The sequence below is a fragment of the Nelumbo lutea genome, chromosome 5, assembly GCF_056320005.1.
Source record: "Nelumbo lutea isolate HS-2025 chromosome 5, American lotus-T2T, whole genome shotgun sequence".
NCBI classification, from domain to species: domain Eukaryota; kingdom Viridiplantae; phylum Streptophyta; class Magnoliopsida; order Proteales; family Nelumbonaceae; genus Nelumbo; species Nelumbo lutea.
The window spans coordinates 11673736-11697096 of NC_142688.1; the positions used below are offsets into that span (position 1 = coordinate 11673736).

The following is a 23361-nucleotide window of genomic DNA, read 5'->3' on the forward strand; positions in this document are numbered from 1 at the left end:
ACTTACTTGGGTAAGTGCATTTACTTGGGTAAATAACTTACCAAAAAGCAAACGAGGCCTTGATGTGATTGGTGGTTCACGGATAATGTTTGGATCCCAAACTTGCTTATTCTACTACTCATTTATTTATTTGGGTAAAATATAAAAACTACCCCTGAAGTTTCATATAAACCTCTTATAGTTTTATTTTAACAAATGCCTCTTCTGAACCAAGGTTCAAAGTATTGATATGATACACATATCGGCAGTATCGTATCGGTACTTAGAAACGACCAAAACTCTATTTTTTTTTTATTTTTTTTCAAATCTTGGTTTTTTGGGAAGTTAAAAACATGTTTTTTTTTTATTAAAAAAGTTGGGGTTCCGAAATACCAGGGAATAGGCATTTCGGAGTGTACCTTTCTCAAAAGATACGATACGATACACCCGACACGGGGCATATTGTATCGATACTTTAAACCATGTTCTAAACTTTTAAGAAATTCGACAAAAGCCTCCCTTCCATTACCTTTTCAGAAGGAATACATTAAATTGATACATCAATTTTTATATATAATAATTAAATTATACAAATAACTTATGTTTATATACTTTATATAAATAAAATATTTATTTTTTGTATTTATTAATTACCTAAAATAATTAATCCCCCGCCCCCCCTCCCCACCCCACCCCCCCAAAAAAATGGACATTTCACAGCAGGAACACTTCTCAATATGTAAACATTATGTTTAGACAAACCATGCTATAAAATATTTCCATGCTAGAAGTTTAATTAAATTTGGAAATATAGTAATTGAGAAATGATACAAGAAAATCTAAACGCATGCGTGGAATCAGCATGTTAAATGGGATGCTTATACCCATACCCATACCCTGGATCTCAAGAAATGAGTTGTATCCCTGTTTCCTGTATCCATCTTGTATCTGGCACTTTAGCTCTGTTATGATTATGACTGTTCAATCAAAATTTAGCCATCAAAATATCATCAATTAGAGGTTCACATATCAATCACATTGATAAGTCTTCACCATGCACCTTCACCCTTTTCCCATCTAAAAAAACGAACAAGATTGAAGATACAAAACACAAAGCAGCATGCAGACAGAGTTGTTTAATACCGCCAAGTTTACAACCATGTTTTGAATCCTGAAGAGTTAAACAGAGTGATCATAACACCTCAAATTTAAGGAAATACCAAGCAAAAAGTAGAGCGGAGAAGATGCAATAAAGAGATATCAGATAGGCATGAACTTGTAATAAATTTTCCATTCTCTCATCTTTTTTTTTTTCATTCTTTGTATATAAATATTTCAAAATTCAACAAAAGAAGGAAAGCTTCTTCGAGAAAGTTAATAATACATTTCTTCTCCCAGCTCTAACCGAAAACAAAGCAGGGTTCTACTAAATCTCAGATTCAAGGTTTCTATCTGATTAATCCTATACAAAAAAAAGAAATGACTTTACATTGCACCACTGGTAATCAGTGCATGCTATACAGTTAAGGGTAACTCAAAAGCGTTAGCTGCTCCTGCTAATAGTTATACTGCATGTAGGCTTTGCCTCTTTTCATTCTTTTCAGTGACCTTTGGAGGATCCTTCAGAACCTTTACACGAAAGGCAGCCTGCAAAAATTTTGGAAACATAACCTCCATAAACAAATTGTTGTTGTCACCAATATAACAAGGAGTCAAGGACACTTCAATTCTAAAGAGTATTTAAAACAAAATCTAGGCAACTTGTATGTTAAAATAGAAGTTCAACTAACAACACTCAAAGAAGGTTTCTTTTTTCAAATAATAAATTATATCTGTTTTTATTTAAAATGGAAGCAAACTAGGGAAGAGACATTTCAAATGTAGATCTAGAGAAACTACAGATAGGTTGCTAGTCATGGAACAATGTCTGTTCTAATCTGTTTGTTTGACTATATGAATCCTTAACTTCTTATATCTAATAGTTTTTGCATTCAATAAGGATACTATCATATACAAATTATACAGTAATGGCTCTTATAAGAGACTGGAGAAACAAGAAACAAGTATATATACAGTGCGTTCATGATTGTCCCCAAGTACAAACCAATTACTCATGGAACCACATAGACAGTTGATACTGAAAGGTCAAATCCCATTAAGAATCAGCCAAAAGTGGATAACTTCTAATATCAAACATGATAGAACCCATGTATGTTAGACCCATATCAGCCCAAGTCCCTAATGCAAGTTGTTGATATTCATATTAATTTAAACCTCCCTTGGTCATCATCCAGACTATAAACATGTAGACAATCCCCTGTTCTGACAAAATTCATTAGGATCTGCAATAATTTAAGGATGTATTCAAGGATCCATAGAATCCTAGACTCTTGCTTCAAGCATATCTACTCAAGGATGATGGTGGATAAAATTCAAAGTATCTGGAATCCTTACCATCCAAGCTCACAACACTGACTGCATGCAATGATTTAAGTGGGACGACAACCCTTGGGATGAACTATCCATGGCGAAATCTGACATCTTTGAACTTCCATATTGATGGCCAAGTGTGGCCCCAAAAGGACACCCCATACCACTCCACCAGACAGACACACAATACTTAAAAAGAAAGAAAAAATGGAAAATGGTGGCAATATGCAAGCATGTGCTTTAAATTCAGTAAGATGGAATGAGATTATCATGGAGAAGCATATTTAAACATAGGAAACTATGGTCACCTTTTTTCATTTATCATACATATTACATACCAGAAATGGTACCATAGCATGGTTGTATATATAGAAGATTAGTTTATGGACAATTGGGCATGTTAGCCATGTTTTGCTTTTTTGACATCCTGTAGTCAGGTAGGCATCCTAAACTATAACAATTGAAAACAGTTGCTGTAGATTTCTCTCTCTCTCTCTCTCTCTCTCTCTCTCTCACACACACACACACACACACACACACATTTGTGAATTGGGATGGGAGGAGTATGGGTACAATTACCTTCTTGTCAGAACCAAACTCAATAACGTCAGATGGATGAAATCGAGTGGGAAAGTTTGGAGGAATCCGATACCGCCTCCCCTCTTTACTGCATGATGGTTACAGATATACATTTAATAAAAACACTTAGTGGATTGTGAAAACAAGAGTGCTCCTCTCTTTACTCACATAGGTATACATTTAATAAAAAGCATTTAGTGGATTGTGGAAACAAGAGTGCTCCTCTCTTTACTTACTCTGTGATCCAAGTACCATGCTCACTCCGCAAATCGGTCAAGTAGAAAGCACCATCCTTATAGCTTATACGAGCATGCATTTTGGACACCTGAAATGAGAATAATCAATTAATAACAAAGAAGAAATTGATTTGCTATCTGAAACCACTCACCTGGGATGAAGGTATGGCTATTGATATTCCTGGTAAGTTGGCATGTGAAATATTCCTGAGTGGCAACAAATTCATGAAACATGTGAAGCTAAGTAAAATTAGAAAACAAAACAGAATGAAATCTAAGGTACCTAACAGATAGACCACAAAGTAGGAGATCTTTTAGACAAAAAATAGCTATTCAAAGTAAAATTTGATGGTTTATATAAGATTCTTGTTTTTCTATCAGGATAATTCCATAGGAGAAGCCCAATGAGCAGGAGGTTCGATCAAATGTCCATGTATACCATCTGCATCAGAAAATTGGTATGAAATGGATAGATATATGTGATTCAATCCAATCTGTATCCATTCAAAAAGTGGCAGAACCAGGTTGAGATACTGGATCTGGTTGGATTTGCCTCCAAGACCAACAGTAGGGTCCTAGGTGGTATTCAGTCAAATAAGATTGTCATTGGAAGATGTAGAATAAAGTGCACAAATCTCATATCAAGCATCCAGATGAAAACTGTATCTGATCTGGGGCTGTCTCAATATGGAAAGCAAACTGGATACGGATCCTGTATCATAGTCTGCGTAGTCTGTCAAAATCTGGAGAGAGAATCCATTTCATGCCTTAATGATGTTACAATAACCATTTTTTTTTATCAATGTTACAATAAGCATTTTGAAAGTCTACCAAATGTAGTACCTTAGACTTTGTCCTACAGTAATAGAAGAAACAAGAATAAGAATTGTTCTCAAAAAAACATACCCAACAAAGCAGGGTTTGTTCTCATCCCTTCCCAAATGAATTGGTTGTAAGCCTCCATTAGCCTCACTTTCTGATGGGAAAAGAAACCACCTTCAAAATAAAAAACAAAAAATAAATAAAAGTCTAACAATGAAAAGGAAATCATGTGCCATAAAAATATAATATTGATGGTGTTACATGATAGAATATCATACATACTCTGCATTAAGAGCACGTTCTAGTGCATCATCATCTTCAAACCATTTTCGTAATTGGTTGTTTGCCTTGATCAATTAATGACCAAATGTCAGCTTTTTGGACTACAAAAATAGTTTCTTACAATTTGGATTAGCTTTATAAGAGACATCAATGAGATATGTTCAAACTGTTTCTATATCTAATTTTTGTTTATAATCTTCAAGCAACATACTTTGTCTGTGAGTCTGCAGCAGAGTGACCTCCCTTCAAGCTTTGAACTGCAAAACAAATAGACATCAATAATCAGTGTTACCAGGACATGTCAAAACTGAAGGATCCAACTATTCCAATATTTGGACTTCATGCCAAGACTTGCACAACATTTCTTGTAGCATCTCAATGATGCTCCAAGCTTAGTAAATAAAGTGAAGCACTTAGTACTGGAAAACAAATATGATGAGAGTAAGGAGCCAACAATTCGAGTTTCTTATATTTTGTGTTCTTTAAAACTATTTATGTACCTGTAAATATTAGTCAACATATTGCCGTGCCATATTTTTAGAGATTGATGTGCCAGATCTTTCTACACCTAAATACTTCGCACCTCTGCCAATGGTAATTGATAATAATAGATCTAGTTAAAATGAAAAATTCTACAGATTAATGATAGATTTGTTTCCATAGGCAGAAGTGCCATAGGCAGAAGTGGTCAAAGCCATACTTTGTGGTTGCACATGTAGCAGGCAGAGCCAGCACCAACTTGTCAGAATAAGCATTCTCCATTCAATAAGGCTAAACAATTCAGAACAACTCATATATTGCCTATAGCAACAGGCTAAATGTGAAGACATGGCATTACAGGGCTAGTTCATGCTTAGCATCAGGTACAAGGGTTAGAATGGCCCAGCCATCAGGCCTGATATACAGCTCTAGTCTGGCCTAAGATGAGCCTAGTGCCTAGGCCAGGCAACCAAAATTGCAGTCTCACCGTTCAGCCATAAAAAATCATTTGATTATTGTTAATATTTACTTTTTCTGTCATTGTAGAGCAATTTTCTATAGATAACTTGCAATTGTTTTTACATTCCATCTAGTTTTTGTTAGAAAAAAAATTCTTATATTAATATGGCATTAATGAACTTGTGAAAGCTTGGAATAAATACCAACCGGGCTACAGTGTACTTTATGCACAAAAATATGGCTTATATTAGTTTATGTATTGGGGCCAAGACAGGCCTGACCAGTCCTAGACGCCTCTGGCCCAGCCCAGAATTGACCAGGCTTCCTGCAGATTCGGGTTGGGCTTTGACATATAGACCTAGACCCAGCCCAGCCCTAACTCAGGCTGGGAATACCCATTACCACCCTGGTCTAATGGACATATAACCTGCATGAAGCACAGGTTGCCCAAGATGCATATCACAATTATCTAATTGCAATAATTGATAATAGTGCAATACTGTAACTGGATAAACTCAACTCAACTCAGCTAAGCCTTATCCCAACCATATGGGGTTAGCTACATGAATCTTGTTCTGTCGTTCCAGTCTTTAACAGGATAAACTATACCCTGTAAATGAGGTGAATGGCAGCAGTATTTTTTCTTCCACATATAGGGGATTACGTAGCAGATACAGAAAATATATCCAATGAGGGATGTCTAGACCAACCATGTCTATAATTAACTCATCCATCTGAGCTTCGTAAAAAGTTTGTACTTCATTTTTTTCTCTTTAATACCCCTTTTGCTTTTTCTTTCCTTTTGAAATTTTTACAGAAAAGAAGTGTGAAAATTTAATTCTTATATGCCATTGCGCAAACCTTGTCACATGGGAAGAAATCGACATGGTTACCACACACACCCATGTTAGGGTGCCAACTCAGCTACCATTTTTTTTTTCAAAATTGTGTATGGGCAAGATACAAACCAAGGTCATCTTGCACTTTGTATTGGAACAAGATAATGAAAGGACACTCCTATGAGATGATGTATTTGAATGATTTATTCCTTTTTCTTCCAAATTTTGCAGAAACTTGTGAATATGCTTCAAAGAAGAATGTTATCTCCTCAAAAGCCTTGTATACTTGTCCACCTTTACTATTTTCAATATTTTTTTAGCATAAAAATTCCACACCAGGCCTCAGGTAAACATGTAATGTAGAAAAATAAAGGTTTCCAAATAAACGATTTAAATAGGGTTGCATATTTTGTTCCAAGTTATCATTATACAAGAAATTAAAAGAAGTTTCAATAGATTAATCAAAAGATTAACAATAGCAATCACGTTCCACCACTCCATCTCAAGCCATATCCTCAAAAGTTCTCTTGTACCCAGTTATCAGCAAAGAATATCAGAGAGAAGTAAGCAAGCAATAGGGAAACAGTAAGAGGGCTCTCAAAAGCATTACCTGTTACCACCTAAGACCCAACTCATCATTAAAGGCATTGCAAAATGAATAAAAAATCTCCCACCAACTCTTCCTGGATGTGGTATCTTGAACCTTGTCAAAAACTGCAAAAATAGGTTTTAAGCCATCAGAAAGAAGAGAATACAAACTGAATGATCCATCAACTATTTGTAAAGAAACATGAATCACTGGTTCATACCGACAATGGACCAAGCCCCACACCCAAATATGGCTTGTAAGTGGAGGCCATTACTGCAGCCATTCTTGCCAACCCATATACGATAGTGACACGCAGTCTTCTTGCTTCTTCATATCTGAAACAGAAAGTGCCATATGTATCGACACATTATATAAAAAGCAACTCTTAAAAGAATTAGCAGGAATTTTAAACCACATAAACAAGATTGTCCATAGCCATAAAATATTTAGAAAAAAAAGTAAAGCCCAGAAAGGCAGTAAAACCAGAAATATTGTTTTGCCTTGTTGCCCATGTAAGAAAAATGAAATAGAAGGCATAAAAATTACACTATGCATTTAAAATAAAGGCAGCCAGTTTATCTTATCTATCTAAACAAATATTAGAGGGCATCCAAATTACCATGTCAATTGAAAATAAAGACAACAATATACAGTTGTGGACATGCAATATGGCTTTATCTACAGATTAAAGGTCCCAGTAAAAAAATTAAGGCAAATGACTGAAACCATCCAAGGTAAATATGTGATGCAACGTAACCTACCATTAGAAGGCTCTTCATCATGATCCAAGCAACAAAGTTTTATATTCTTTGGACTAGTAACCATGTTCATGTGAATGCCATAAAGAAAGTAAATATATGGGGGTGGCATCTTGATGGTGTGACTGTTGAACAGGGTCCTACTCCCTGCATGTCTACCAGGTGTGCTACAATGCTACAGGTGAACCATGATTAGGGTCTAACGCTGCTACTCCAGATTTTTCCTTTCTATCATATACATAGTTAAAAACTCTTTGTAGGGTGATTAAAATGAAACATTACCTCTTTAGAGAAGATGTAATATCAAGAGGGGTCCCCGATTCAACACTGTGAATCCAAGCCTTCTCAAGCTCCAAAGCTAGTTGGTAACTATCCTATAAAAATAAATTAAGGTAAATTAACATGAGAATCCATTAGGAACCACAATATCTAGATGTATAAATTATTGAAGTAGTACAAAAAAATCATGATCTCAACATTATTTGATTGCTCATGCATATGATACTTTTTCCCTAGTACAATGATTTCTACTTTTCTAGCTTGTAAAATAAATGGTACAAAGATTTTATCATTTATGGAGACAACATGACAACTTTTTGGTCTTTTATTTGGGATGAGAATGAGGTGTAACAAATAATCCCAAAAATTAATTAAGCATACCTCAATAGCCATGCATCCACCTTGACCGAGGTTTGGCTGCATAGCATGAACTGAATCTCCAAGCAAGGTTACACGACCCTTTCCCCAAGTAAAAATAGGTACACGGTCGTATATGTCACGACGTAGAATCTCATCCTCATTTGTGGCATTTATTAAGTCGATCACATTTTCGCACCAAGCCCCAAATAGTTTAAGCAACCTTTCCTTTTTACCTGCCCAATGATTTCCTACATAACATCAAAACAAGATAGACCCCAAATATAAAACACCAAAATCATGTATCTGGTTGTCTCCTTTTCATTTGAACAGAGAGGAGGAGAGGAGATTCTACAGTTTCAATGATTCTGATTGGGATTAAGGATGTCCAAGAAAGTATTAACTAATAAAATATTGGTTATCTTGCTTATTTATAAAAAGTGTAGTTCTTTCAAATTCTTACATTTATATACTTGTCAAAAATAAATGTAAAAAATATCTTAACTACCTAGGAATGTTGTATAAGAAAATTGGAATTCACAATGTATGCTAGATGTTCATTTGTGTGAAAAAAAAGGAGAAAACAAAGAAAATATGCAAACATGTCTTCTAAGAATCTAAATTGTCTGGAAACCTAATACATGCCTCAACAAAGTCACTTCATCCAAATAGAAATGTTGATGGCAATATTCCCAAATAAGCCTTTCCTGGAAGTGGCAAATTTTGGATAATAGTAACACAAACTGACTAATGAATACAGTTGGTTTAGAAATAGGAGATATTATATCTAAATTCTAACTTGCATCAGCTAATTTCATTGGACCAAGTGGCACAACCAATCATCTTACTGCATCATTCTTAATTGGACAAGTAAAATGAGTTGATGGACTGATGCAATGCAACACCAATGGGTCTTATGTGACTTTAGGTCCATGCCCCAAAGCTCTCTTACTGATATGACCCAAGACTAGTGGATTCTCAGATTATTCATCATCATCATCATCATCATAATCTAAGTGTTGTCTCAACTATATAGGGTAGTGGATTATCTGCTTATGAATCGATATTCCTGATCCATATCCTGCAGTCCAGTTTGTTTTGCCCATAAGACAATCTAGCTGCCCAGCCTGTTGTTAATATCAAGCCCACTCCAGCAGGCCCAAGGATAACAGACTCTAGAAGAATATTCCAAGGAAGATTCCAATAGATAAAGTTATGTTGTTTTTTGGTATTTTATAATTTTGACTTCTTTACTTCTTACGTGCAAAACAACTAGCCTTCTTCGAAGGAATTGTACTCCTCCATTTCCCTTTAGAGTGAATGAAAGACCTGAGATTGGACTGTTTGAGCTCTGCAAACTTGTTTGCAGAGGGCAGAGAGGTTCTTATTCTAATGGTGAGACTCCAAGTTTCCAAACAATTAATTTATTTAATTTTTTTTAGACCTTTATTTTCTCTAGGATGGGTGATCTTCTTCAGTACAATTACTACATGGATAGCATCTAAACCTAGGAATAATTTCCTAACCAAATTGGGCTCTATACTTCTTGAATTTCCTGCTGGTTTGAAAACTATTTTCACCTTCTTTAGTTATAAAAGTTAACTATTCCAAGTTATGACTTATTGATAATTTCCATGCACTTAATAGACACAATTACAATGCTATCAACTGATATGTGGAATCTGAAAAGCTTGAGTATATGAAAGATATCTACCATTGGGAGAATCTACCCCACCAGGTGGCTCCTTGTGAAATGCATACCACTGCATCTTTCCACCACCCACATCTGAAGAAACAAAATACTGTTTGTGACCCAGAAATACGCGGTACCTTCAGGAAGTAACCTAGGTATTAGACCATATATGTAATACTGTATGAGTTGTCAGCCAACTAAAAATGATTATTTAACTTTCAAAAAGACAATATGAAGCACAAAGGAGATGTTAGTATGGAAGGTTAGAAACCACTGCAAGAGAAGAACATACCCAATAGTTTCAATATCTGGAGGCACAAAATCAGCAATACCAGTGTAACAGGTGTAACCTGAATACCAGGGTTCTTGGTGCCCAAACAAGTTCTTCCTCACCTGTTCATGAGAATTTTTTATTTTCTTGATTTTTCCCAGATAATAAGTCATAGGACAGGCATACCCAAGCATGATACAACAGCATACATTATGCATGGCAAAGAATTAGTAGGAACCATCATTTGATGAGCATATAATTTCTTCAACATCAGTAATATAATTGACCTATGTTTCTTCAACATTTGTCATATAATTTTTAGCCTTCCGAACCACTATTATTGATCAGATTTTGCAGGAATTTTATGAATTAAGGTTTTTTGATCAGTTTTATCAATTAAGTTTCTGGCACAAATCTTCTATGTTTAAACTGTGGATCAGAAACTCCACATATGTTCCATGCATAATTTGTATGCTGTTAGACAAATCAGCCTTCTGGTCTACTGATAGATTTTTCTCTTTGAGATACAAGACATATGAAGTAACCTTTGACCATATACCATCAGCTCCAACTAAGAGATCACCTTCATAACGCTGCCCATTCTCAAGTATCACGGTAACCTGCGCTTGAAATGTGAAAATAAGAGAGATGCAGTGAGCACATCAGGAATGGATATATCCATAACAGCCTTTAATATTAAATTGGATCACCAATTATATATGAATTATAACTAAAAGGAATAGACACAACAAGAACAAATTTGCCATTTCTATAAGCTCTTTAGAAGAAGGAGTTTTTGATTATTAAATCATTAGAAAAGAAAAGAAAAGAATGCTTGATAAATTCAGTTACCTTATTTCCATCATCCTCAAAATTAACAACGTGACTGCCATTCATAATAATATCTACACCAACTGCTCGAGCCAAAATTTGTTGCAGAGTCATCCGACTAATAACTCTTGTGACAGGTAGGCCCCGGTCCACTGCAGGAGTGAATGTATCAAACTTGATGTACCTGATAGCCAGCTATGAATTACTTGATGTAGAAAAGAGATGTTTATAAAGAAAATATATAGAAAAAAAAAGATTCATCTAGGACACTATTAGACATCACATGCTTGGTTAACTTCATCTAAGGATTTCAAATCTAAATTTTAAGTAGCCTACACCAACCATTGTATTTGGATATGGAAGGATTGCAGGAAATCTCTAAAGCCAAAAAGGGGATAAATCTAGAATGTCTCTCTGCACCATAATATAGCCACCATATCATGTTTTGGTTCAAGCGTTTAAATTTCTGATACAGTTGTCAAATTACGTTCAGGGACAGGTTCACAAGTGTAAATAAGCAACAACCAATACAATCTTAACAATTCCCTCTGGGGTTGCCACAAAAAAAAAGGAAAAAAAAAAGAAAAAACAATTCCCTTTGGGGTTGAGGCGTTGAGCAACGGATCCCGAAGAAGAAAAAGAAAGAAGCAGAGCAGAAAAAGGAAGTACTTACCAAGAACCAGATATCCCATCAACCAGCCCGTTAATACGATCACCAGTGATGCAACCAACCTTCATAATCTCGTCGGCCACGCCCAAGTCAATAGCCTCCAACGCAGCCAATGCATTGCTCTGTATCTGAATCGGCCCTCTATATTTTCCCTCCCCTCGAATGGCACTGGTGTCCTTCTCAAACACCACCACATCAAACCCCTTCCTCTTAGCAGCCAGAGCAAAAACCAACCCACCGATCCCACCTCCTGCTACAAGGATCCGAAAATTCTTACCGCTTCCACTAGCCTGAGTAGACGTGGCAGACGAGGGGGCTTCCACTACAGCCCTCACCGAGGTAGTCCTCTTCCTGTGCTCAACTGATTTACTTCTGAAGTGGAAACTGTGGTCAAAAGAAGACACAAACTCCTCAGAGAAGTATTTGAGGCTGGGAATTGGAAGGTGGGTTCTTGAGAATCCCATGGTTGAGGAGTGCAGAGAACTGCAGAGAAGTGCTGAAGTCATTGCTGTTCAAGAAATGCGAACCCACAATTCTTGTATCTAATGATCTAAGAATTAATAAGTTGACTACTTGCTTTGTAGCTCAACTGAGAGATCAGAGAAAAGATGAATGGAGACTCTAGAGCAAGGAAGGAGGAAAGGGAGGAATGACTAGTAACAGGGAAAGAGATGGCATGCTAATCCACAGAATTGGCCACGGAATGTGCTCCACCAATTATAGGAAATCTAAAAAATCCATGTGGCACTGTAGTGGAGCCCCCCTGGATTTTGCGGTTTGTAGTTGTATGTTTGTACATGCAGCGAAGGAAGAAAAATCTCAGTAGATGTTGATGTCTCTGTGGTCATACTTCAAATCTCCAAAAATAGGAAGCTAAATAGTCTCAAATTAATTAATAATTAATTTTCTTAGGGGTGGACTGAACTATAAAAACCTTTGAAAATATGAAAACAAGTGAAGGACGTAATGACACGGCACTTCAAAACAGTCGGACGACGTCTCTCTATCATGTAAGTATACATTGAGAGCGCATTGTATACCTCGCATGCCTTGATGATTTTAGGTCGGCGTAAGAAGCAATTTACTTCCGCCGATTTAGTCTTAATTCAGCTAGTGACCTGCCTAACATGTCGAGCGACCTTCTTCTTCATCTCTGGGCGTGAAATCACTTCCGAACAAATGGTCTGGAGATCTCAGATCCGCTTTGTGAAACTCACGGTAGCTAACATATAAAGGCATTCCCATTCACAGAAAATGTACAAGCTCTCACAATTCACTAGTTCTCTAGTTCTCTCGCTTTTAATACAATCAAAACTCTTCACTGACTTAAACATCGGAGTGCCCACCCCGGGTAAAGCAACCTGGACACTCTAATAATCACTTTCTTACAGCTCGATCAAGCGATCTACTCAATCCGGTGTCCGAGCTGTTTGCCAACAGAGAGCATCAAATCGTGCACCATCAATTGGTGCTATTTGTGGGAACATGCCACACAAAAACTAAGTTTTCAGCCGTTCTCTAAGCCACAAGTAATGTTATCCTCAAGAAACAACAACAATGCATGGATCGAAAGAATCCCCGCAAGGGGGCAGAATCGGAATGATCAACCCAGACAAGTTCCAACCGTCTCGCCCAGACGAGCCTCATCAGCCTTGATCACGAGGTCGCCTCTACAAGTCAAGCCCTCTGTGGCTTCTGTGGGAATTAGCAATCAACAGGTCGTGGAGTCGCCCTTACGAGTCGAGCCCTTCAAGGCTCCCGTGCGAGTTGACGACTTACAGATAATGGAGCTGCCCCCACAAGTTGAACCCTCTATGGATCTCGTAGGAGTAGACAACCAACGTCTCTGAGAGTTGATGCAGCGTAGCCACGACACCAACTTGCAAACATAGCAATATGATAACCCACCGGCTCGCGGCGTGATTAACATGATCGTTGGAGAGTTGGAGGCAGCAGGTTCTGTTGCCCCTGCTAGTTGAGCCTTAACTCACGGATTGGATTGTAAGGGGGAGAAAACGCCAAAATGACGAAGAATAGAAGAGGTGATCTATTTCAATGAAGACGATATGCACGAGATCCGTTACCCTCATAATGACACTCTCATAGTCAAGCTCATGATCCACGACTATGAGGTAAAAAGGGTACTCGCCAATTCCGATAGCTCAGTAGAGATCCTGTTCCTTTGATTGTTAAGCAAATGGGATTGCGAAGGGAAGACCAAACCCAAGCCGATGTCCCCCTGGTCGGTTTCGATGGTGGAGCGACTCGAGCTCTTGAATGAATCAACCTGTCTGTGACAACAAGAACCACATTGAACAGGATGAAGTTCCGACATGACTTTCTGGTGTTGGCAATGAGCTCACCATACAACACCGTTCTAGGCCAACCAATACTACACGCCCTTAGAGTGGTGTTATCAACATACCGCCTCGCTATGAAGTTCCCCACCGACCACGGGATAGGAGTAGTATGCAGCGACTAGCTCAAATCGCGAAAGTGCTACATTGCAGCACTGAAGCATTAAGGGAAGCAGGTCGATGTCGACCTAGAGCTGCCCTTGGAGAACAACGAGGAAAGAGCTCACCCGATGGAAGACACTGTCCTAGTACTGGTCTCAAGTACCAACCCTCAAAGACAATGTAGATTGGCAAACGCCTCAAGGAACCACTGCGCTCTGAACTGGTAAGCTTTTTAATTAATAATCAAAATGTTTTTGTTTGGTCAGCTGTTGATATGCCTATCATTGACCCCTCTGTAATAACCCATAGACTGAATGTAAACCCCTTAATCGGACCGAAAAAATAGAAAAAAAGGAACTTCACCTACGAGAGGTGGAGAGTAATAGACGAGGAGGTTGGGAAGCTCCTCGTGGTGGACTTCATGAGGGAGGTCGAATATCCGAGTTGGATTTCCAACTCAGTCATCGTGAAGAAGGCCAACGGGAAGTGGCACATGTGCATCAACTATACTGACCTCAATAGAGCTTGCCCAAAGGATAGCTTCCCACTCCCAAGGATGGACCGTCTAGTAGATGTGACATCGGGGTTTGAGCTATTGAGTTTCATGGACGCATATTCCGGTTATAACTAGATCTAGATGGATCCTATCGACCAAGAGAAAATGGCCATTGTGACTGAGACCAACCTTATTATTACAAGGTCATTCCCTTCGGCTTAAAGAAGGCTAGGGCAACCTATCAGTGCCTTGTGAATAAAATTTTCACCCCTTTGATGGGCGACAAAGTAGAGATATACATAGATGATATGGTCACAAAGAGTAAATCCCATGAAACTCTATTTGCCGACCTCATCAATGTATTCAACGTACTTAGAAACTTTCATCTAAAGCTCAATCCAAATAAGTACGCCTTCGGTGTCACGTCGGGAAAGTTCCTTGCATACATAGTAAACTGACGAGGTATCAAGGTCAATCCAAACAAAATTTAGGCCATCCTAGATATGCGACCTCCTAGAACAATAAAAGAGGTACAAAAGCTAACATGTTGGATAGCCACCCCGAACCAGTTTATGTCTAAGTCGGTTAGGCAATGTCTTCCGTTCAGGCCATAAAAAAGAACCAAGACTTCGAGTGAACTAAAGAGTGCTAGCTCACGTTTGACAAGCTCAAGAGGTACCTCAATTCACCACCCTTTCTAACCAGCTCAGAACCTAGAGATGAGCTAAAACTATACCTCTCTATGAGTGACGAGGTAGTCATCTCAATCCTAATTCGCGAGGTGGATAGATTGCAGTGACTTGTCTACTATGTAAGTAAAGTACTACACACCATCGAGACCAGATATCCCAACATAGAAAAGCAGCCTTCGCCTTAGTATTGGCAGTCTGGAAGCTATGCCCTTACTTCTAGGCCCATACCATGATAGTTTTAACCGATCGACTTTTGAGGCAAGTTCTTTAGAAGCTCGAGGTTTCAGGAAGGCTGAAGAAATGGGCAATCGAGCTCAATGAGTGAACATCGGGTTTGAGTCATGCCCATTGATCAAGGCACAGGTCCTGGTTGTCTTCGTCATTGAGTGCACGTTCAATACGTCGACCCTTGAAATTGTCGAGCCTGTGACCACCTCAAAGGCATCAAGGAGTGCAACACCCGACCCGACTTGGGATGAGGAGCCCTGGATCCTCCATGTGGATGGCTCGTCCAACCAGCATGGAAGCAGAGCTGGACTGATCCTCTACAGACCCAATGAAGTAAAACTGGAGTATACTCTCCGATTCACGTTTTGAGCCTCGAACAATGAAGTTGAATACGAGGCGCTTATAGTCGGGCTGTCCCTAGCAAAGGAGGTCAGCGCACAACACCTCGTCATTTGCAGCAACTCGCAACTGGTAGTCAACCAAGTGAATGGGCAATATGAGGCCTGGGAGCCTACCATGTTGGCATATCTGGACAGGGTTAGAAAGCTCCTATCCAACTTCCACTCTTGGTACATCCAACAGATCCCAAGGTTAGAGGACATCGAGACCGATGTGCTCTTGAAGCTATCCAGTGCAATAGACATCACGAAGAGAACTGTCTACATTGAAGACTTGCCACAGCCAAGCATCGAAAGAATGACAGAAGAGGTCACTCTCGTCATGGCCATAGAGCCGAGTTGGATAGATCCACTCATCGACTATCTACACCACATGACCCTCCTTGAAGATTGTAATGCAGTTCGAAGGGTAGAGCGACAGTTAGCTCGCTATGTAATCATAGGTGAGCAACTATATCACAGGTCATTGACGCTCTCCTATTTGCGCTGCTTATGCCCATGTAAAGCGAGCCAGGTGCTACACAAGATCCACGAAAGTCTCTGCGGAGGACACCTAGGGGGCAGAGTGCTAACCCAAAAAAGCGCTACAACAAGGATATTACTTGCCAACAATAAAGGCAAATGCCACCCAACTCGTGCAGAAATGTGATAGGTGTCAGCGACACACAAACATACCCTGGTAACCCACTGTTGACTTGAGGTACTTGACCAGCTCGTGGCCATTTGCGCAGTGGGGGATTGACATAATCAGTCCCTTTCCACCAGCAACCGAGTAGAGAAGGTTCTTAGTCGTTGTGGTAAACTACTTCACCAAGTGGGTAGAGGCCAAGCCACTAGTCTCTATCCAACTTGGAACATGCAAAACTTCTTCTAGGGAAACATTATTTGCCGCTTTGGACTGCCACATTGTTGATCTCAGACAATGGAAAGTAGTTCAAAGATATCAAATTCCAGAATTAGTTCACCGAGATGGAGATTCAACAAAATTTCACCTCGGTAGCTCACCCTCAATCCAACAAGGAGGTCGAAGTGACCAATAGAGCCATCTTGCGAGCCCTCAAAGCTCAACTATCTCAAGCTAAGGGTTTATGGGTGGATGAGCTGCCCAGTGTTTTATGGGCCTACCGAACTACAATCAAGACAACAACCAATGGGACTCCCTTCAACTTGACATATGGCATGGAGGCCACCATCCCGACCGAGACCGAAGTAGTGCTAACCTTACGGTCTAAGATGTACGACAAAGAGGCCAATGAGGATGAGATGCGGACTAACCTCGACCTAGTGGAGGAAGTTTGTGACTTGGCTTACATTTGGACCGTGTCGTACTAGCAACGGGTATCTCGGTACTTAGGAAAGTTATGGTACCTGAGCCTAGTGTGGGAAAGCTAGGTCCAAACTGGAAAAACCCCCACAGAGCTTTAAGGGTTATCAGCAAAGGCACGTACGATCTCAAAACCTTAGAGAGGAGGCAGGTACCCCATGCATGGAACATCGACAATCTATGAAGATACTATGTCTAAGGCTCAAGTGCAGCCTCGACCTACGTAAAACACAAACCTCGACCTGACCTACGCTATAAGCACCTCGGATAGAAAAATTAAAAAAGGGGGAAGCTAAAACGCTTTCAACTTTAAGGCCCCCTCAACTTGACCTCAAGACACGCTAACCAATCTATGTAGGTCAGCCCCCATCTAACTAGCTCGATAGTGTTTTGACTTTGCCGCTACCCTAATTGGCCAATCTGCTTTTTAGCACCACGACCTAAGTGTACTTTGGTTCGAAGGAAGACCAATTCGCTTTCAGCACCTCGACAGACATGTAAACTTGGCCGACTTCTTTACAGTCGCCCCCACCTCAGTTCCAGGCTCCGCATTGACCTTGTCGACTACTCCTTCGAGGACCACCTTAAGGGACATTTTGTTGAAGTCTACGAAAGCGGAGAAACTTGAGGAGGCAGTCGCACAATTTGAAGCCCCTCTTAAGGATGGCACGACGAACTCCGCTCTTGAGGTGTTCGACCGAATTGTAGAACTCCTTGATGGTTACATCCCTAGTATGGTAGATGTCCTCGGAGTGCCTGCTTCGCCTCTATCGAGCAGATGAGTTTGCTCCTATGCCTCGATAATCAAGATGGCGAAGTCCTGCGTAATGTTACATTCAACCCTTAGGCTCTTCCAACTAGGGGAGCAAACTAGGTCGATACTTACGAACAAATCAAACTAGTCATTCCCGACCAAGGACCCACAATAAACTATTCCCTTCATCTAACCAACCTCATTTCGGGAGTGGGGGACAATTGATGAAGGGCGATTTGGCCCTCTAGTGACGTGATGACACGTGTTACCTCAAAACAGTCAGATGACATCTCAACACCATGTAATCTAACATGAGGAGCGCCTCGGACATCTCGCACCCGCCTTGATGATCTTGAAACCACCTCGGCAGACTGAACTGTGAACAGGCCGATAAGACTTCAAGTCGACATAAGAGGCGACCTGCTTCCGCCAACCTGGCCCAAGTTTAGCTAGCGGCCTGCTTGACGTGCTGAGTGACCTCCTCGTTCAGCAGGTTATCATCTCTGACTTCCCTAGGATCACGATGCCATGTCGGAAGAGCCAGTTATCACCCCGCCCGCTTTGGATGCGACTGAATAGACACTACCCGCTTACATAGAGTCCATCTCTAGGCGTGAAACTACTTCCAAACCAAACAGGCTGGAGATCTCGAACACGCTTCATGAGCCTCACGGTAGCTAGCCTATATAAAAGTATCCCCATTCATAGAAAATGTACACATGATTTAGTTTTCACAGTTCACTAGCTCCCTAGTTCTCTCGCTTTATTCCTCTCAAAACTCATCATTGACTTAAGCATCGGAGTGCCCACTCCGAATAAAGCAACCCAGACATTATCACTTTTTTGTCGCTCGACTAAGTGACCTACTCAGTTAGACATCCGAATTATCTACCAATAGAAGCACTAGATCGCGCACCATCATTCACCATTGGACTATTTTGTATACTGTTTTTTATAGTTAAAATTTCCTTGCATTTTTAGATAATTTTATAAAAAAAATAGTTACCATTTAAATGAAAATATGAAAATCAAGTAGCATATTTCTGTTGAAATGCGTTGAAGCTTTTCTTTATATCTCTAGAAAAAAAGGGAATATATAAATGAGGCTGTGCTATAGCCACGGATTTCAAAGATCGGTGGGCCTAACCACTATAAATTATTAATAACCCACATAGAGGGAAGCCCATGGTCATCTTCCATCATAGATGTTTTTATATGGTTATTAATAAAAAATGGTTGGACGAGAAAAGAGAGGAAATGGGGAAAAAAACCAAAAAAGACACAACACAGAAGCATTATGGATGCAGCCGACCACCACGTCATTATCATGGATGTAAACGATTTAATGGAATAGTTTGTTTAAGAGAGTATTTTATTTTTGGGAGAGCAGATGAAGATGATTCCACCACTTAAGTGGGTGGGCCGGTTTGGTGGGAAAAATATAAATCCAGAAGTGGTGGGTGGTTAGTGGTAACGTGTCAAGCGCTACCACTGTGTATTTGCCGTTAAATGTTAATCAATTGATATTGTTCTAGGCAAGAATATAAAAGTGGGCCGTTCTTGGGCTTTTGATTGGACAATTCCAATTTCCAAGCCCATAAGTGAAGTTGGGCAGCAAAACCCAAGTTAAAATGGATAATTTTTTGTTGTCGTTTCAAATTGATAGCTGCAGGACAAATAAGATGGACTAAGTAAGACGTTAACACACTCTCGCCACACAAAAATGCATACTACAATTTTAACTTCTTCACACTGACAAAATATTCTGTGACCGACTTTGTGAGGCGGAGGCCATTTCTTCATTCTTTTTTTTTTTTTTTTGGAATTTTCTTTTGTAGTGATGATATATGTCTTGTTGAGTGTTGACTCAACCACTTTCGAGTTATTTGCCAAATTATCACTCAAACAATGAAAAATCTTAGGATATATATTTGTAGAATATTGTTTTGAAAATTTGGAGAAGTGGCTTGAACACAAAAATCACATTCAACATTACACAATCAATACAACTCACCTATCCACACAATGTGGAGAGTCGAAGTCACAGATATGCCATCAAGACTCTGCCTCGATCTCGTTCTCGGGCCGTTGGGCCGGTCCCATTTGAAAAGAGACAAAAGCCCAATCCCCAAATTGCACATGGTGCACGTCATCATAGACTCTGTTGCATCCTAGCTAGATTGCTGGGCTGGTTGCAATTTGGCCGGTAGTTCCTTCAAAGCTTGATCTCGGGTCCATGAAAACTTACTCAACTGCTGCCAACCATGCATAAATTGCTTAAAAGAGGGGTCTTCTTGACATGGTATAATGAACTGAAGTTAAAATCTGCAGCATTGAGACAAAATATCTCCTTCCAAAAGACGAACTCTTGATCACAGACTACGGATTCAAGCATCCATGGAGTTTAAAAATATGATCAAAGAAAGCTGCGCTACCCCCCATGTACTACTCACTGTATATGCATTCTATGCATTCTTCTCTGGAATAAGAGAAGAATCTTCTGCTAAGTAAATCCTTTCTCTGAACTGAAGAATAACACACCTTCCTTGTAAGCCTCTGGTCCAACAATGAACAAACCCCCTCATCATGGTATATATATAGCAGCTGTATTAACCTTTGCAACTTGGGATTTTCCCCATTTTCAACCTTGATTGTCAATAGCCATGCATATTGGGATATGTTGAGCTAGAGTCTCGAGTAAGTCAGCCACCATGTTTAATTTCTTTTCCCTTTTTTTTTTATGTACAAGAAACAAAATTAAATCCCTCCCATGCATGCATCGATCTGCACATCCATCGTTGTTGTGCATCAGTGATGAAGTTTTGGCTCCACAGGTATGTCTGAGTTTACCTGATGTGGTCCATCCCTGAAGCCTGATGAACTACTGATGCAAATGTCCAACTGAAAAAGCTGGTCCATGGATCACCCTAGTCCCATTTAATGAGCCCTCCGAATAGGAAATGCTGCATGATGGGGACCTTCTCCAGAACCTCGACCTTGTACATCTTAAGCATACCGCTGTTCACCTTGTTCCATGTGGGTACGCCGCTGATATCATCCAGCAATGGCGAGTGCTCAGCGAAAAGCCCTTTCTTAACCTTCTTCACAAAGGAAACGCAGGAGAGATAGAGATACTCATGCGAAAAATTATCTAGTATATCCTGGTTATGAATGGACTTGGGCTTCATATACTTGTGGTCGATCAACTGAGATGAGCCAAAGATGAATGGCAGGAAATGGTAGTCGTCCAGACCCCAAACACCATGTGAACCCGCTGGCTCCAGGTAGTAAACCGTCTGCAACTTTCTCATCAACTTGAGATACTTCACGAATACCCGAGAAACAACTGCCTGGTAATCATTTTCTTTTAGAAGCCCTAGTCTAGCCAGGCAATAGAGCCAAGCAGCGAAATTGGTCTCATGGCCCGTGCCGTAGTCGATGCGGCTCGAATTACCGAAACTATCGGTGAAGTAGGGAATGAGCTCGAGGGTGGCAGATCGGAGATCGTCGGGGAGAAATTGAAGCATCAAGGATTCAGCATTTTCAGTCATACGGTCGTGCCAATCCCGATAAGAGTAGTTACCATATCGGGAGGACTGTTGCACCGGCGGGATCTCATCGACCCAACGGAGAAGTGTTTCGAGGAGGGTGACGATGGAATTTACAATTTGAGATTGGTGGCAGCGGTCGGAAATTTTGTGGCCGTGGATGGACTCACTAAGGGCGACGACGAAGCCCAGGAAGTTCTTGCCGGAAAGAGAATCGTGGAAGCGGCGAATGTCATCTGGATTGGTTATCTTCTTGGTAGGAACTTGGAAGGAGTAAGGAGGAGAGACGGCAAAGACTTTTTGAGATTGAGGGACGGGAGAAAGGATAATGGCTTGTTGGGAATTGTTTGGAGGGAGGTTGATGGCAGGACAGAGGCTGGGGTGGTAGCCGAGAGGTGGAAGCTGACTGCATGCGGTGTTGGATAATGAGGAGAGGTGGGTTTCGGTGGCTGATTCTATGGTCTCCTCCTGCCCCTTCACCAGTTGCTGCGATTCCATTTTTCCTATCACCAACAGGCAACACTCAACAGCGATCGTTCGAGCGGGAGATGTAGTTTGTTTTAATTTCTTTGGATACTCAAAGAGGAGAACGGCAAATTTACCTTTCATTACAAATCGACCCAATATATAAATTAAGGAGTAAATCATGGAGGAAATGACCTAAGGGTCCTAGGAGAATTTGATGTCTCTCCTTGTTTTTAGCGACGGAACTCCTACGAACTAGCTAGACCATACAACTCGAGAATTTCTTGAAAAACAGTTATAACTAACTACTTAATAACAAGTGGAATATGCCGGACTCTCATGCAGTAGGCTAAAACGTGGCACTGGATCTGGGTGCAACATAGCCACCTCTTATTCAATGTACAATATTGTACTCAAACATACAAACGTGAGACTCGCACCACCCAAGTTTGGATTCAGAAACAAATTTTCAAGGTGATTAATCCTCTTCACCTCTGCCGTTCAACTTGGGAAAGAAACTTATTTTAAACCACATCATACGTGTTGTTTTGTGAACTTGTTCAAGTGGTTTAGTCTGGCTCTAGAGTATTATGCAGGCTGATATTCCAAATGCAAGTTGCAATGGCGATGCCATCTTTATGGGCACTTTGGAAGAGTAATGCAAGGTGGTTTATATATGAACAAATGCTCAAATTAATGAGCCAGATCCTCGAGGGTATCGAGAGAGAGATTAGTGAAGATAGATAAGATAGTGAACAAATGCAAACTAATTTCAATCAGGCATAATTTTATAAGTGGTATTTTAAAATTTAATTAGGGATAATTTTGGAAAATAAAAACTAAATAAATATATAAGCATTTGAAGAAAATCTGGAAATTTATACTTAAAAAATAAGCCTTTATTTTGAACTTATTTTCTAAATACCAATAAGCACTTATTTTAAATAAACACTTATTTTTAAACACTCTCAAACATGACCTAAGCCTGGTTATGACTATCAATGCGAATGTGGATGGCTTATTCTCTGATATATACCAGGGAAGCAACTGGAGTGGGCATTCATTATTGCCAGGCAATGCCATTCTTGCGAGAGGAAAGTTCATCCATTCATCTTGTATTTGTTCGAAGGTACATTAAATGTATGAATCTCATATTGGACAAATAAAAATGCAAAGAACTAATATATCAGGATTGGCTCAGAACTTGATAATCTATAAGCTGTTGGTTCAAAAGTGATTTCTAACTATTATGCAGTATGTGTTTGGTTCCATGGGCATTTAGGGAGACAGAGCATTTATTTGCACTTTCATTTTAAACGTTTATTTATATTTTTTCACTTTAAATGTTTTTTGTTTTTGTTGTTTGGTTGAACTTCACTTTAACATTTTATACTCTCTACTTCAGATTAATACTCATTAAAATATGTTACAGCATTTGGTTTC

At 39.7% G+C, this 23361-nt stretch overlaps 1 protein-coding gene and 1 pseudogene across 3 annotated transcripts; both read right to left on the reverse strand.

The window, feature by feature from the left end:
- Positions 1 to 1255: 1255 nt before the first annotated feature.
- ABA1 (zeaxanthin epoxidase (ZEP) (ABA1)) lies at positions 1256 to 12754 on the reverse strand. 2 transcript variants are annotated; one of them, XM_088945998.1, is made up of 16 exons: positions 11558 to 12754; positions 10906 to 11068; positions 10599 to 10673; positions 10075 to 10175; positions 9804 to 9919; positions 8114 to 8325; positions 7736 to 7827; positions 6916 to 7030; positions 6717 to 6820; positions 4540 to 4585; positions 4329 to 4393; positions 4131 to 4220; positions 3377 to 3431; positions 3225 to 3313; positions 2989 to 3076; positions 1256 to 1626 (listed from the first exon to the last, which is right to left on the reverse strand). In XM_088945998.1, the coding sequence occupies exons 1-16, from the start codon at positions 12058 to 12060 to the stop codon at positions 1543 to 1545; spliced, it is 1998 nt and encodes a 665-aa protein (XP_088802124.1). In that variant the 5' UTR covers positions 12061 to 12754; the 3' UTR covers positions 1256 to 1542. The 2 variants fall into 2 exon arrangements, with proteins under 2 accessions (XP_088802124.1, XP_088802122.1); XM_088945996.1 differs by having other exon boundaries at positions 8114 to 8340; positions 11558 to 12402.
- Positions 12755 to 19814: 7060 nt separating this feature from the next.
- On the reverse strand, positions 19815 to 22041 carry LOC148850345 (uncharacterized; annotated as a pseudogene). Its single transcript, XR_016099615.1, has one exon. The product of XR_016099615.1 is annotated as an uncharacterized LOC148850345 (transcript).
- Positions 22042 to 23361: the final 1320 nt, after the last annotated feature.